We start from the raw sequence: 13,576 nt of genomic DNA on the forward strand, positions 1-13,576 counted from the left end.
GCAAGCTCCTTAATCAAAATTATACTTTGGCAACACTTTATAATATGTCCCATAACTAAGGTCATAATTCCCCTGGAATTAAATTGAATTATGAATTTGTATATTTACCTAATGGTAGGTATGCTAGAATAAGGGGGTAACAAGTAAGGGTTTTTTGTTTGTTTGTTTGTTTGTTTGTTTGTTTTTACCCTCAAAACACATAACTATACTGTAAGTAAGTTTAAGTAGTGCAAAAGTAATTTTAGGTTCTGCCTAAATTCTGGGTGTTTTACAAAAAAGGAGACAGAAATTATACTGATGCTCAAGCAATTGTAAGCACTGCATGAATAATTTTATACAGTACTTGGTAATTTTGTGGAAAAACAAACAACATTTCCCAGGCTTACATTGTAAACACACTGTACTTTTTGGATTGGGCATTTTAGGGAGTGGTTTAACTTTGCCTGACTTCCAGGTATTTTACAGGGAAAGAGACACTCCTTTCCTGTGAAATCCTTTTGATGGCTTGAACAGTGATGTGAAAGGGAAAACAGTACATTAGCCTTAGCTCCATCAATGTAAGGTCACATAGCCCTGCAAAATGTTATGGTATTTATTTTTTCTTGTAGGTTAATAAGGGAGAAATAAAACATCCATCATGCACATCAACATAGTGAACATTAAGTAAAGACTTAAAAAGCCAAGCATGCCCTTATTATAAAGTGTTATCGATGTTTTTAATTCACAAAAAATATTATTGTTTTTATCCATTGGCTTTTCACATTTACTGTTTTACATAAAAGCAGAAAAAAACTATAAAGCACATTCATGCTCATCAGTTACAAATAGCACATGCATGAGTAATTCCAGACACATAAATATAACCTTATAAAGTGTTAAATCAAATCAGACACAGTGTCTTTTATCAAATTTGAGGGCGCAATTATACATTTAAAATCAGGGTTTCCAAGTTCAGTGTCAATACGAAGCCCAGCTGATGTTGGAAAGTCTTGTGACCTGCACTCTAAGCACTGTATTCAAATTTAAGCAAAGAGCAGAGGTTACCCGGCCACGGTTGGATGAAAACCTTGTAAATGAACACCATCCAGTGCTGCTCTCTAAGGAGGAACATCCTACATTCTCATTCAAGATGTAATAATAAATAAAAAAAATCACAAAGCACTCTGATATTCTGATATGAATAAAGAGGCTCTGTGGATGGTGGATGACAAAGTAAAATATATACGAAGCACAGACATGTGTAGATTGTACAATGATCTTACACCCTGTGAATGAGAGTTGTGGCACATGCTGAAGCAGGCAGATGTTACGCCACCGCACTATGATTCACTCATTATGCAACTGTTTAAGTAAAAATGAACAATAATCAAAGATGATGTTTGAGGATACAGATGCATTATTAAATGTTAATGAAAATATAACGGCCCACACGATCTGTGCTTTATTTACACTGAGTAAATGAACAAACTGTTGCAAAAATCATTTTAACACCGTCATAGTGGACTTTACTTTGGGTGAAAAGATGCTCAAGAACATAAAGTGATCCTGAGCACGGATGAAATGTTTGCGTAAAACATAAAACACATAAAAGTGTGTAAAAATACATCTTTTGGTGCCCCCTACTGGCATATTTATGTACATGCAGCGTGAAACTTGTTTCCTGTGTACAAACCAACGACAAAATAACAACAGAGAGGTAGTAGCTGATAAGGCTGACCCAGTTACTGTCTGATCTCGGCAGTATAGTTTTTCTCAAGAAGAGCAAAAGAAAGATGAGGTTACTACAGACCCGGAGAAACTCCTTGTTTGTTGTTGGGCATAAGAGAGCTGGGTTTGTATGCAGCGCATCAGAGGCAGCATTAAGGAAATCAACCTTTGTGGTAACATTCAGTCCCTTTGCTTCCCTTTTCCCATAAACTGTGTGATGCACAGTGGTTCATTTTAAGGAACTGCTGAACCACTTAAGATTTGCTCTGTGAACTCTGTGGGACACTCCTCCCATCAGATGGTGCTATAAGTTTTAAAGATCTTAAAGGGTGAAAAGAATGAAATGGAAATAAAATTTGACATCATTTTTTATGATCAGTATTTGAATAATGAGTTTCTGGTTTTTACATTTTAATAGTGTACTGCCGTTACACATATAAGCATAAAAATAACCTTACTATTACCAATATTAAAAAATGTAATTGTTCTTCTTGTCTTGCTGTTTCTAACAAGACAATTATGCCTTCTCCGCCAGAACCAGCTTGCATTGCTGCAAAATCACCAGCAGGTGGCGGGTTCTTATAACAACAGCAATCACTAGTAATCACTGTGTAGTAACAGGTAGTGTGAGTTCATGCACAGCTCCATTATTTTGTTTTTATATGTTCTGGTAAGAAAGTATTCACATTTTGACACGTATCCTCCCAGATGAGATTGTTTTCAAGAGCATTTAAAATGTGGTGTCAGGTGAATAAACCCACAAGTGTCAGTGTCTGTCACACAGCCTCAGACTAAATACAGCCAGACCCCCCCAGACGCCCACCTCGAGGACCTATAGGTAGCTTTGCACCTGGTCCCATTGGGCCGCAGTTTTAAATTCACTTCACTGCGATTAAAAGTGGCACATGGTCCACAAGCTTACACCTTGAAACCTCTTGAGAGGCAAGTGCAATAAGCAGATCAGTTTATAGGCATTGTCACCCTACTCACTCTATACACCACCATCTAAGAATAAGCAACAGGTTTTAAGGGTCGGTTGCTGCCCCGGGGGGGTCTAAATGAAAGTGTGTCAGTGTATGTATTTGTGGCAGCAAATATAGAGAGACCTCCTCTTCTCACCTCTGAGAAAGAGCTAAGATTAGAATCACCCTCTGCCCAGCATGTATCACTATCTGAATATAGCCTGCTCCCCTTCTCATGCCTGCTGGGTCTCACTCCGTCTGTCCTCTGCCCTGCCTCTAACTATATCCAGCCTTGTATAGATCTCCAAACACACTCCGGTTTCAATCCACAGCTTTCCCTCATAGGGTATGGAGAGGGAGAGGAGAAGCCATGCTTAATTCTTGGGCTGCAGATCACAGGTAATCATATTCTTAAAACATTAACAAACAAGCACGAAAAGGGTATTGGCACAGTATATTATGCCATATATGTGCATCTGACTTTATTAGCCCATCAGTGGACCTATTGTGCTGTAGAAATGTCTGAAAACAGTAAAAACAAAAACAAAAAAAAACAACAAGTAAACAAAAAAAACACATTTAGCATGTATCCACAGTTCAAATACAGGAATTAGCAAATTATTGACCCTTTTGCACCACTTTCTAATAAAAACCACTTTTATAATTGCTTTATAATATATAATAATTACTTTGAGATAATAGCATTGCTAATGAGTGTTGCTTATAAGCCTTTTACAGGACTCTTGCCGCAGGAATAGCCCGGGTGTTTCTGAAACTTATGGCTCTCTTCTACACAAGTGCACCACTTGCTAATTCTTTACATCAGTCTTTTGTTTGTTTGTTTGTTTTTCCCCCCTTGCTTTTTCGCGCAGTGATGTGAGAAAAAACAACCTGTGATGTTCTTATGCATGCAGAAGCTCGACCACTTTCCTGTTGGCTCCTCTGCAGACCTCCATGTGGACGCTGCAGGGCGCCCTTCTGCCTGCCGTCTGGATGCCCGGTAAGCGCCGCCCTGCTCCCTCCCTCCGTCCGCCTGCTGACTCTGAGCTCAGTGAAGACGCCCTTAGCAACAACACACAGCTGCACCGTCGAATAAGATACTCGCAGCGCACAGGAGAAGGATTTAACAGTGCAGCGTTACTGCACTGACCTCAGGTGAAGATTTTACGCGACGGGGATTCTGCTCCGGTTATTAGTGCAGTATAAACATGAGGCGTGAATACAGTTAGCCTGTTCTGGGCTAGCCATCCCCGAAGACGAGCGAAGCACCCCCCAAGCTGTCCCGAAGGAGGACAAATCCTGGGGGCTCTTGTTTGCTAACTACCAAGCCAGCTTACCAGGAATAGGCACGGGAATGGTGCTCTGGATCGACTCATTGTACTGTCAGAGAAAGGCGAGGGGCACATGGGTCAGACCATCGAGTTGTGATATTTGGACTCAAACTAACGGAGGAAGCGGCTCTCCGGCGGACGAGTGTTTCGTGGCTCTGCGAGCTAGCTGGCTAGTTAGCTGAGGGAAACGACCCCCACCGCCTGTTCATTTTTTAATTGTAGCTTGGCCCATGTTAGCCAAGACGAGTGTGAGAGCAACACATGAAAACACAGTAAAACTAAGAAGAAACTACTGCTTACACTGGGAAGAAAGCTTGCTGATACAGAAAGGAAAACAACTTGAGTTCAGTCGAAAAGACAACTAACGGGTACTCGGACTGCTATCAAAACACTGCAACAGCAGACTTTTTAATACTAGTAGCTCAGTTTGCTAGTTTGAACTTTTATTCTCCTTTTTTTTTAAATCTGATTTTTCCCCTCACTTTGGATGCTGGCATCTAATATTAATTGCAATCATGATGATAATAAGCCGGAAACCAGAGGGCCCAATAGCAACAGGTAACCAAAACAAAGTAAAACGTTGTTTGTCTGTACGTTCGCTTCCTCGTGGTCGTGTGAATAGGATTTATTTGGGGGTAATTTAGAGGTGAGTATGATTTGGATTTAAAAAAATGCCCTCCAAGTAGCTGCAGAACTGGTTAATTTCACAAGTGTCTTCGCGGTCACGTCGCGTCTGTGGGGATAGAGCACGTATATAAGCTACTGTAACAGTGCCGTGGGCTTCTCACAAGACCCGACATGTTAACAAGTTTTCTTTTCCTTTTGCTTACCCTGATCAGTTACAAGACTTTTATCTAAGAAGGTTTTGAATGTCACACCAGGAAGCTTATTTTATTTTCTTATTTTCATCTTTCTCGTAAACTTTTATTGTTCTATCAAAGGGTTGATAAGCAGTAATATCTCAGTTGGCATCCTTTTAAGACGCGCTTTTGGAATTTGTACTATGACCAGTGTTATTATTGTTTTATGACACTGTGACTGATCTGTTTTTGTTTGCTTATGTGCAGATTTTTTTTCTTAATTTTATTTTTTTAGCTGGTAATAAGAAAGAAGCCAAGAAAGAAAGAATGAAAAATGACAGGGCTGTCATCGTTATGTCATGTCATATGAACCCTGTGGTTTACCTTGCCTCTGTAAAACACACTTTGTCCAGAATGCCAGGAAGAGGACAAAAAGCTGAGCCTTTCCCCCACCACAGCCACGCTCACACGTTTTATGACACATGAGCTGCTGTGTTTGTTTGCCTGAACCCTGTTCTCTATCCTTTACAGTGCCGAGGAGTTTTCATAGTGGGGAGAGCTGGACATAGTGGGCTGGATGTTTGGGGTTACACAGATGTTTGCTCTCTGTTTCTTCTCTTTTTTTCCTTTCAAGCTTTGCTTGGACAACAAATTCAGATTCTGTACAAAAAGTGCTGAGCACCCACTGAGCGATTAGGAGTTTGCTAAGGGCTAATGGAGTCTGTGCTTGGCTAATATTGTGTGTGTAGTCCTAATGCCACTGTTTGCAGTGCTGTGCAGGTTTAATGCGTGCGTATCCAGGCAGCAGGTCTAATCTGTCCAGAAGCAAGCCTGTGCTGGGAACATAGTCTCTGACGCACCTACACATGGTTACAGCACTCTCTGGGACTCACGAGGGAGAACGCCAAACTCGCCACAACTTCGGCTAATGAGCTACTCACCCTGATTTCAAGCTGCACTTTACACAGTTAGTTTTAATCAGTTGGTGTATCAGCTAGCATGTAAGCTCGATGACTGTTGTGGTAAACAGTTGGCCAATGGGAGCGATTGCCATTTTTGTAATTGGCTTCCACCCACAGTCCCAAATGCCGTGCTCGTCCATCTACTGTAGCCGTATCATCTCGTATTAGGTGTTTGGCTCAATGCCAAAGAGGTGAGCATGAAACACAGCACTATTGAATGACAGGCACAAGCATCCCTCTATATTAGCTCTAATTCCAAACACACCTGGTGTGTGCGCCACATGATTTGGGCTGAATGGACAGATGGGCAGACGGAAAGATGCTGTCGTCACAGAGGCATCTGTTACCCCCATTAGGCCAATAATACCACTTGCAGCGCTAGCGATCTGGGACCCTAAGCCGCGTGTAAGCTGGTCAGGTTGGAGCGCTGGCCTTAGACACAATGTATTGGGTACAATAGCTACAGTGATGTATCTGATAATGGTGGTCTTTTCACTGCAACTGTGAGCTAGCCTGTTGTGGGAGACCGTATTCATCCCCACTGGCATACAGAGATCGGTGTAATGCAAGATGTCTTGCTGTGGTGGCTCAAGGGATTTGTCTAGTTGTACAATGCAGTTTGTTTTAGCATCAGGGTAACTAGAACTGCTGGTGTGATTGATGAGATGATTAATAGGACATTGCCTGATTTGGTCAAACAAGGATAGTGCGTCTCAGTGGAGAAAATTAAATTGCATTCTGTTGACGTCACCTTCGAGGATCGTTCTGTGCTTTTGCTGCAGATTTAATAGCCTCACATCATCACGCTGATTGACTTTGTTCATCATTGTCCCTGCAGCTCGCCATGGTGACGGTCTGTACGACTCGTACATGAGGACCGACCACATCCTGAAAGACGAAGCAGACACAAACAGTCCGTCGGGGCTACCCCCAATGCCCAAACACACAGTAAGTATACACACACAAACACGCACGCATACGCGCATAGCCAGTTAAGCCCTATTTCCTGTGCTGGAGCACACTCTGTCTCCAGACTTCCTGCTCCTCTGAGAGATATTCCCTTGCCTGTGTTCCTGTTCATCACATTTGTACCCCCCCCCTCCCTCCCTCCCTCCCTCCCTCCCTCCCTCGTTCCACTGTGTTCTGGCTGCGTAGGATGGGCAGCTTATCTGTTTCCTTATCTCCAACATGTGACTTTCAGTAGATTTTTATACCCTTCATTTAATAGCATTGTGTGAGTAAGACTCATTTATTGTCCTAGGGCATCAAAGTTTGGTGCCCCGGCAGTTCTCGGTGCTTGCGTCAGGGAAACTACGGTGAATTGGCCAATTTGTTTTTTCGGCTAAAGTGAATACAGAGTGCGCTTATCTTGCCTTCATCTGTTTTTGGACACGTCATTTGACTCAAACCATGTTAATGAGCAGGTGATATATATGCATGTTTACGGTGCTTACGGTAACTTTCATTGAGGATACGACCTCATTAATCTCAATAAATTGACCCATATACCATAATTACTTTTTGCTGTTCTGTTAATCCATTCTGAAAGATAATTAGGGATTTGCTTTGAGTTTTTTAGGCAGTTTTACATTAAAGGAGGGTTATTACCAAAAATAAATGATCTGTTTTAGCCTAGGTAAATATATATATGTGATCTTATAAATGTCCCCTATGGCAAAATAAAATGCACATACACACAAACAACAATAGTCCACAGGCCTACATGTCAGTAGATGAAAAAGGCTGGTTTGATATATTGTAAAGATTTATTGGGCTTGAAAATGTGACCCACAAACAAACTCACCAATCAGCATTCTCCCCCTCTCCTCCCCTTCCCCTAGCTCGTGTAATCCTCCATCAGTGGGCTTGCACAGAGTTTAGGCCTAGTTTTCTATTCTAGTCCCATCCTTCTTCCTTTGTGTTTTGTGTCACGCTCACAGAGTTACTGTCCTCCGGTGAATGTGACTGACAGTAACTCGCCCCAGTTCAGCGTGTTCAGTCCTCAGACACTAGCCTCATGCTCTATTAAAGTAATAAACTGATAGATGAGGGCTTGATTTGCTTTAATAAATTGTACTCATAGTAAGTTGAATTCATGAGCCCCCACCTTTTATAGCCGTGTTCTGACTGTCACCCAAATTACGGCAGCGTAATAATACCATCATTTGCTTTGTTTGTGACAGAGGTTTGTGTGGTTGCTGCAACCTTGTGTGAGCTTCAGAGAGAGGAGAAAAAGATACTGAGGTGTTTCTGTAGCAGAAAGAGATTAGCTCTCCTCCATCTGTTGCACCATGCAGATTTGCACACAGGGGACTCCACCCTCTGTAATACCTGAGTGAGAGAAAATGCCGCACGCTCTGATTTCTCTTCCCGTTTGGAGCCCTCTTACGTTTGAATTTTTATTGTATTTTTCAGCCGGGTCAGTCAGTAATCCATCACAGACGCTGTTCCCCGTGTGGAGAGCTTTGATATGTATGTCAATATTTGTGTATGTGTCTGGGTGAAGGGGCTCGATCAGTGACATTCACTGTGTACTTTGGAACAACAGCTGCATGAGACCCTGGGTCAGCAGCAGAGCTGTTGTAATAAGTTAAGACTATATAGTTACATGTATGGAAACCCATCCCGCATTCCCACTCTATTTTTAGAGAGCCCAAACCTGGTACAAAAACACACTCTCAGCTGAGTCCTTTCTCCGTGGATGATCAACACCCACTTTTCCTAAAAAAAACCAAAACAATCTTCCCAAAATCGGTCTGCCCTTAGAGTAAAAAGTGTACATGTGTAAGAGAGAGACAAAAAGCGCGAGGATATATCCCTCTCCAGTCTAACTCCTTGTACGAAGGCTTCGGTGAGTTCATGTCTTAACAGCCACACATCTTCTATAGTTTAACAATATAATTCAACTTTAATGACCATCATTTCCCTTGTGCTCCATAATCTTGCGGAGCGTTCTTTCCGCTAGAGAGAGAGAGAGCGAGGAGGAATGAATTCCTGGGGTTGCTGAAACGAAGCTGCTCTCCGGCGAGACTCGAGACCGTTCTTTAAACTCCTTTAACCTTCACCCCCAAGCAAAGGTGGAACTGTCACTTTTAAAGTTTGTGGACAGTTATATTGGGGGGGGAAATCGCCTAGTGACTGTGCGATCACTTTCTTTTATTCTGAACTTCATTTTGTACGTAGATGCTATTTGCAGTAATTAAGGAGTAAGTTAGAAGTTAAATGTTTATAGCAAGATTATGACAGCACTAACAATGATTAGTGGTATCTTTCATCTAAGCAAGGATACAAACAAGTAGGTGGGGATGTGGGTCGTTTTGCATGTGTTGGTAGGAGAAGAGGGGACGTTGCGCATTAGCATTTGCTGCCAGACTGGATCTGGATCCTGTCGTGCTGGTTAACCAACTGCAAACTGGATGTCTGCTCATTTCTCTCCACCTGAGACTCTACAGTTGGGTGTTGATATTTTGATCTGCATCAAATACAACCTTTTTTTTCTTGTTAATAATCAGGATTTAAAAATGTTGCAGACTCTGTCTTATATGTGGAGCTGGAATGATGCAGGATAATATTGAGTTTTGAGTCATTTTTAGAAGACCCTCAGTTAAGAAACTGTTTTCTCTTTGTAGAGCAAAATAAACTGCATTTGCTCTGATATTCACCGATTGCGTCTTGTAAAGTCTTGTTTTGCCTCTGTGTCAATAGGTTGTCAGTAACAAGGCTGTAATGAGGGATCAGGTGACCATCCGAGGTGCCCCGTCAAAGGTGAAGTACCTGTATGATGACTCGACTAGCAACCGCAAGGTCAACGCCATAACCACAGCAACCACACTGAACAGTGGGACCACTCATGAGACACCCACTAAACCTGCACCAGCCTCCAGCCTGTCCAAAGAGCACAGTGTGGACAGGTGAGAAAGATGGACATGCTAACTAAGAGCATGCTAACTAAGTAAAATGTTACAGGCGAGATGATGACCAGTCAAGCTGTCGGTTAACACATTTGTTCCATCCTCATTTGCCACAGCACTGAATCCAGTAAGGGCTCTGTCGAATCCTCTGGCCCGCATGGAGCCGGGAATGGCGTCAACAGCAGTAAAGTGTGCGGCCCACTAACTCCTGATCAGGCTCTGAGACTGTACCGAACTCAGCTCACCACCCTGGAACAGGCGGAGATCCACTCCTACCCAGACATTTACTTTGTGGGACCCAATGCAAAGAAGAGGCCCGCAATTGCCGGAGGTAGCAACAACTGCGGCTACGATGACGAGCAAGGAGGTTATATTCACGTCGCCCACGACCACCTGGCTTACCGCTACGAGTTCCTCAAGGTCAGATGTGTTCTGATGTTTGTGGCTTTAAATTTGTTCTTTCATTTTTAGCTAAACAAATGCTTGTCCTTTCTCTTACTCTCTACAGATCATTGGTAAAGGTAGCTTTGGCCAGGTTGCGAAGGTATATGACCACAAACTGCAGCAACACCTGGCTCTGAAAATGGTGCGCAACGAGAAGCGTTTCCACCGGCAGGCGCAGGAGGAAATCCGCATCCTGGAGCACTTGCGGAAGCAGGATCGTAACGGCACCATGAATGTTGTGCACATGCTCGAGAACTTCACCTTCCGCAACCACATCTGCATGACCTTTGAGTTGCTCAGCATGAACCTGTATGAGCTTATCAAACGCAACAAGTTCCAGGGCTTCAGTCTGGCACTGGTCAGGAAGTTTGCGCACTCCATCCTGCAGTGCCTGGAGGCTTTAAGCAGGCACAGAATCATCCACTGTGACCTCAAGCCAGAGAACATCTTGCTCAAACAGCAGGGTCGCAGCGGCATCAAGGTAAAGGCGGCGCCTTCTCGTCTGTGCTGTAATGGGTCTGTGCGTTTGGTTTTCATTTTCATTTATATCATTTCTTATTCTCTTGCCCCTACCAGGTGATTGACTTTGGTTCCAGCTGTTTTGAACACCAGCGGGTCTACACCTACATTCAATCTCGTTTTTATCGAGCTCCGGAGGTGATCCTCGGTTCACGTTACGGCCTTCCTATTGACATGTGGAGCTTTGGTTGCATTCTGGCCGAGCTGCTGACTGGCTACCCCTTGTTCCCCGGCGAAGATGAGGGCGACCAGCTGGCCTGTGTTATGGAGCTGCTGGGGATGCCGCCGCAGAAGGTCCTGGAGCAGGCCAAAAGAGCAAAAAACTTCATCAACTCCAAGGGCCACCCTCGGTACTGCGGTGCAAACACTTTGCCCACCGGAGCCACTGTGCTGACAGGGTCCCGCTCGCGCCGTGGCAAGATGAGAGGCCCTCCAGGTAGCAAGGATTGGAGTGCTGCACTCAAGGGCTGCGAGGACCCCGCCTTTACTGACTTCATAAAGAAGTGTTTGGACTGGGACCCGTCTTCTCGCCTCACCCCCAGCCAGGCCCTCAGACACCCTTGGCTGTATCGCAGGCTTCCCAAACCAATACCCGGGACAGAGAAGAGCCAAGGAGCGTCTGTGAAACGACTCCCCGAGCACCACAGCACCTCCTTTCCCTCTATTCTGGCCAAGGGGGGGCCTGGCTTAAGCTCTACAACTGCCAGTAACAACAAACTTAGAAGCAACATGATGGGAGATTCAGGAGAGGCCATACCTCTTCGCACGGTCCTACCTAAACTTGTCTCGTAGAGAGAAAGCGAGAGATAAAATCCTCTAATCTCCTCCCTCGCCACGTTTTCCCACTCCTCAGGAGGAGTCAGAGTAAAGGAGAAAGTGGTTTTAAAACAGCTTTGTTTGTTCTTTTATTTGTTTTCTACTGCGAGGTGTCGACACCCCAGTCTTTGGTTTTTAATAATAGTTGAAAAGAGAAAGAGAGGAATAATAAAAGAAACACTCAAAAGTTTTTATACAGCGGCTGTGGATTTTCCGTTTACAGCCACAGGACGTGGTTTGATATTAGATAATGCTTTTTAAAAACAAAAGAAAACTTCCTCGTGTGAGTGGACAGCTTGTTCAATGAGAAAATATCTCTAACCTGTGTGCGATCTCACGTAAGTGTTGTGTTTTGGTAAAACGCACTGAAGCACACCTGCACTGTCACTTGCCTCACTTCACTCTCTTAAACTTGAAAAGGGCTACAGAGATTACTCTTATCAAGTTAGACTTAGCGAGATTTGTTCAGCCAATGGATTTTAACTAGAAGACAAATTGTTAGTTTTTGGGTTCTGCGAACACTTAACTCAGTTATCCCTCATATATACAACAAAAATGCCTTCAGACTGGTAATACAGGATTGGCTTTATGTAGCGACAGATTCTGAAAACAGAAGTAAGAAGTTTATTTTTTCCTCTTTCCTTTTTCTCCCCACAAACACACACACATACACCACTTTTCCTCATCCCTTGCACTTGTGTGTCAGCTCAGTATGTGATGTTAATACTATGGAAAACGCTGAGAGGACATAGGACAACCTATTTATAGCCCACTGTCGTCCTCCTATTTTCACCGTACACGAGTGGGGAAAAAATGGGGAATCGGAAGAACAGTAGAGCTACTCGGACTCGGTCACAAAGGCGTCGCGTTCGGTACCTCACAACTGGTTTGCAAGATAGAGAGGGAGAGGGAGAGAGCCGTAAGTCAAAGCACCTAAACACCTTTGGGTTGATTGGCTGGAAAGTTTTGTATGAATGTCACCTGCCCGTGCCTGTAATTGGCTGCCGAGATTGTTAGCGGTAGTGGTCCTAATGGGTGGGTAGTGCAAGGAAAGATAGATCACGGGATAAAATGAAGGGCAGTATGTTCAATATGAGCCAGGATATTTTATTCTCTGGAGGAGAGATGTGTGGAAGACGAGCCAGTGACAAAACGAACGGTTTTAATGGTACTGTTGAAAGAAACGTTTCTCAGGGAGACATACTTGATACATCCCTTAATCTTAAAATTTACTGTGTTCCACTTATAGTCATGTATCCCGACTGTGGATGAAGATGGCATGCAAGCCCAGTCCGCTCAGAGCGAGAGCATTTACGAGAGTCTGTGAAGGGGGTCTGCATGCTCCACAATCTGACCTAGATTCTCTCTCCTCCCCCACATTCACTTTTATCGCTCCTCTTTTTTTCTCACTCTGTCTCATGTAGGGCAGGGAACCTCTTAAACTCTCACATACACAGTGAATAATGGTGCTGTCCAGAATGCACACGTACAGACGCGCACACAGAAACATGTCAGGTGCATGTTGGTATGGACCACACCATTCAAAGAGTTCTTTCTCTTGTCCCTCATTTTCTAAGTGAAACTGTCAGGGATTTCTACTCTGTCTCCATTTTTTTTTATAGAAGTGGTTTCTAATGCTTTTCACTCCTGAATATCAAAGGATGTCAAATGCAAAAAAAAAAAAATGAAAAAAAGAAGAAGAAAAAAAGAGAAAAGTCATATACTGTCATGTTGTACTAGTGGTGTGAGTTAGTAGGGAGGGTGTTTGGTGTTCAGCATGAAATCACAACCTGTTATCAAAACTGAGTGACTATGAGAGAAACTGTACAGTAACCAAATGAAGTTGTGATAGTTTCTTTTTCTAAGAAAAAATAAAAATGATTTCAGTGAACTGTTAAGCTTTGGGGTGATTTCTGGATTGAAATGGGCTTTTTTTAATGAATTTTTTTAATTCCATGAGACATGTATTGCTCATTTGTCACCTAGTGTGAAGCTCTCATCTCCAAAGAAACCAGGTGTGGGGGGGGGGGGGTTGTTTTGGGTCTTTTTTCTGCCTGACATCAGGAGCTTGTGTCAGGAAAACAGTGGCTTACACTGCAGTCAGCATAATGAATCACTTTTAAG

General features: G+C 43.3%; 1 protein-coding gene across 1 annotated transcript; it reads left to right on the forward strand.

The window, feature by feature from the left end:
- The first annotated feature begins 3,678 nt into the window (after positions 1-3,678).
- Positions 3,679-13,343, forward strand: dyrk3 (dual specificity tyrosine phosphorylation regulated kinase 3). Its single transcript, XM_080892662.1, has 6 exons — positions 3,679-4,558; positions 6,601-6,710; positions 9,468-9,673; positions 9,790-10,093; positions 10,182-10,598; positions 10,694-13,343. The coding sequence occupies exons 1-6, from the start codon at positions 4,516-4,518 to the stop codon at positions 11,426-11,428; spliced, it is 1,815 nt and encodes a 604-aa protein (XP_080748788.1). The 5' UTR covers positions 3,679-4,515; the 3' UTR covers positions 11,429-13,343.
- Positions 13,344-13,576: the final 233 nt, after the last annotated feature.

The sequence above is a fragment of the Rhamphochromis sp. 'chilingali' genome (assembly GCF_963969265.1).
Source record: "Rhamphochromis sp. 'chilingali' genome assembly, chromosome: 9".
In the NCBI taxonomy this organism is placed as follows: domain Eukaryota; kingdom Metazoa; phylum Chordata; class Actinopteri; order Cichliformes; family Cichlidae; genus Rhamphochromis; species Rhamphochromis sp. 'chilingali'.